At 36.8% G+C, this 1,697-nt stretch overlaps 1 protein-coding gene across 1 annotated transcript; it reads left to right on the top strand.

Moving 5' to 3' along the window:
- The first annotated feature begins 339 nt into the window (after window positions 1-339).
- On the top strand, window positions 340-1,159 carry LOC109209795 (calcium-binding protein PBP1-like). Its single transcript, XM_019373134.1, has one exon. The coding sequence runs from the start codon at window positions 664-666 to the stop codon at window positions 1,006-1,008; it is 345 nt and encodes a 114-aa protein (XP_019228679.1). The 5' UTR covers window positions 340-663; the 3' UTR covers window positions 1,009-1,159.
- The last annotated feature ends 538 nt before the right edge of the window (window positions 1,160-1,697 follow it).

Genomic DNA, 1,697 nt, shown 5'->3' with positions numbered 1-1,697 from the left:
GGGATCAAAAGTGTTATTTTTAACAAACTTAAAGAACCAAAATTACTCAAAAAGAGTATATTTGATTAAGGGACTATATCTTAGACCTACTCAAACATAAGGGAACTTTTTTTTTGTTGTCAATTTCTCATACAATCATCGTGGTTATCACACTATCGCAATATAAATACAAGAAAATTTGAAAAGAAAAACTCCAAAAGAATAATGTAGAAGGGGTGAGCATACCAAATGGAGTAAATAAGGTGCGTACATGTATGTTGTCTGTTGCGGCAGAGATAGGAAATTGCCCTTCAAATCTAAAAATGTTTCTTTCTGCAAAAATAAAAGACGCTCCATCACATATGAACAGAGAATATTAATTTCCATGCAACTTCCACGAAACTAGTCTACTGTCTCCCCCACCATGAAAACTCCCCCACCGATGCTTTTTGCCACCATCCCTTTTTATCCTCTTTCTGTTCGTTTCCATCTCGAATATTTCCTCTTCAACTTCCTCTTCTTTATATCCATTATTATTCCAGGTCATCACCACCTTTTACATATACACTATATATATGCATATTGAGTCCTTAGATCCTCTCATTAAAATTCATCCCTATTAAAACAAAACATCTGAATCTGGTGATTAATATATATCGCACTAGTCGAACCTTCAACTGATTAATGGCTGCATTGGGACGTGACGTGGTGTTCGAGGATTTCTTCCCGTCAATGGTGGAGAAGCTCGGGTCAGAAGGGTTCTTGAAGGAGCTTCGAAACGGGTTTCGGGTGCTCATGGATGAGGAGAGGGAAGTAATCACGTTCGAGAGCTTGAAGAAGAATTCAGCATTGCTAGGATTGCAGGGAATGAGTGATGATGAGCTGATGTGCATGTTAAGAGAAGGGGATTTGGATGGAGATGGTTGCTTGAATGAGAGGGAGTTTTGTGTGCTCATGGTTCGGTTGAGCCCTGATTTAATGGACAAATCAAGATTGTGGTTTGCTGAGACCGTTGCCAATGCGTTTTAATTTAATTTTGACTAGGATTATTAGTCTATGCTAGGCTCTAGCTATTAGTACCATGTTATTTTATTCCCTATGTATCTGTCTAGCTTATTGTAGTTCATAGCTATGGTTCTTTTTGTTTTTGCCATCATTAATTAATGTGGTTTCTTCAGAACTCATGATTTGTTGGTTAATTGTTACTCCCTCTTTTCCAATATTTTATGTGTCTATGTTTAACTTACTTTAAGAAACAATATTATTTTTGGTACATATAAAAACTAAATGTATACAAATATCAACTACTAACAACAATTAAACGAGATGCTGTCAGAGTTTCACGTATGCTTCATATTCTTTTCACGCATAAAAAGGTTATCAACTGTTGGACCGTATGGAAAATTAGCCATTTATTCCCCTGTCTGTCACGACCCAAGTTCTCCCTTCGTGAACTATCGTGACGGCACCTAATCTCTACGATTAGGTAAGCCTAACAATTTACGGAAAAAGGAAATAAAGATACGAAACTAGCAATTTACGGGTAACATAACAGAGAAAGTTTAAAATGCCGCTCGACTTATACAATAATAACACTCTCGACCAACAATAACACTCCCAAAACCCGGAATCTCATGAATCACAAACTAGAGGAAAGTACACAGTGTTCTAACTCCAGAAATCTAAACAAAGTAATCACAGAAGGTCTATAGCTAAAG

The sequence above is a fragment of the Nicotiana attenuata genome, unplaced genomic scaffold, assembly GCF_001879085.1.
Source record: "Nicotiana attenuata strain UT unplaced genomic scaffold, NIATTr2, whole genome shotgun sequence".
NCBI classification, from domain to species: Eukaryota; Viridiplantae; Streptophyta; class Magnoliopsida; order Solanales; family Solanaceae; genus Nicotiana; species Nicotiana attenuata.
This window is presented reverse-complemented; position numbering and strand designations above follow the sequence as displayed.

Excerpts from the sequence above, each read along its gene's own strand:
- LOC109209795 (XM_019373134.1), top strand. The coding sequence starts at position 664 with ATGGCTGCATTGGGACGTGACGTGGTGTTCGAGGATTTCTTCCCGTCA.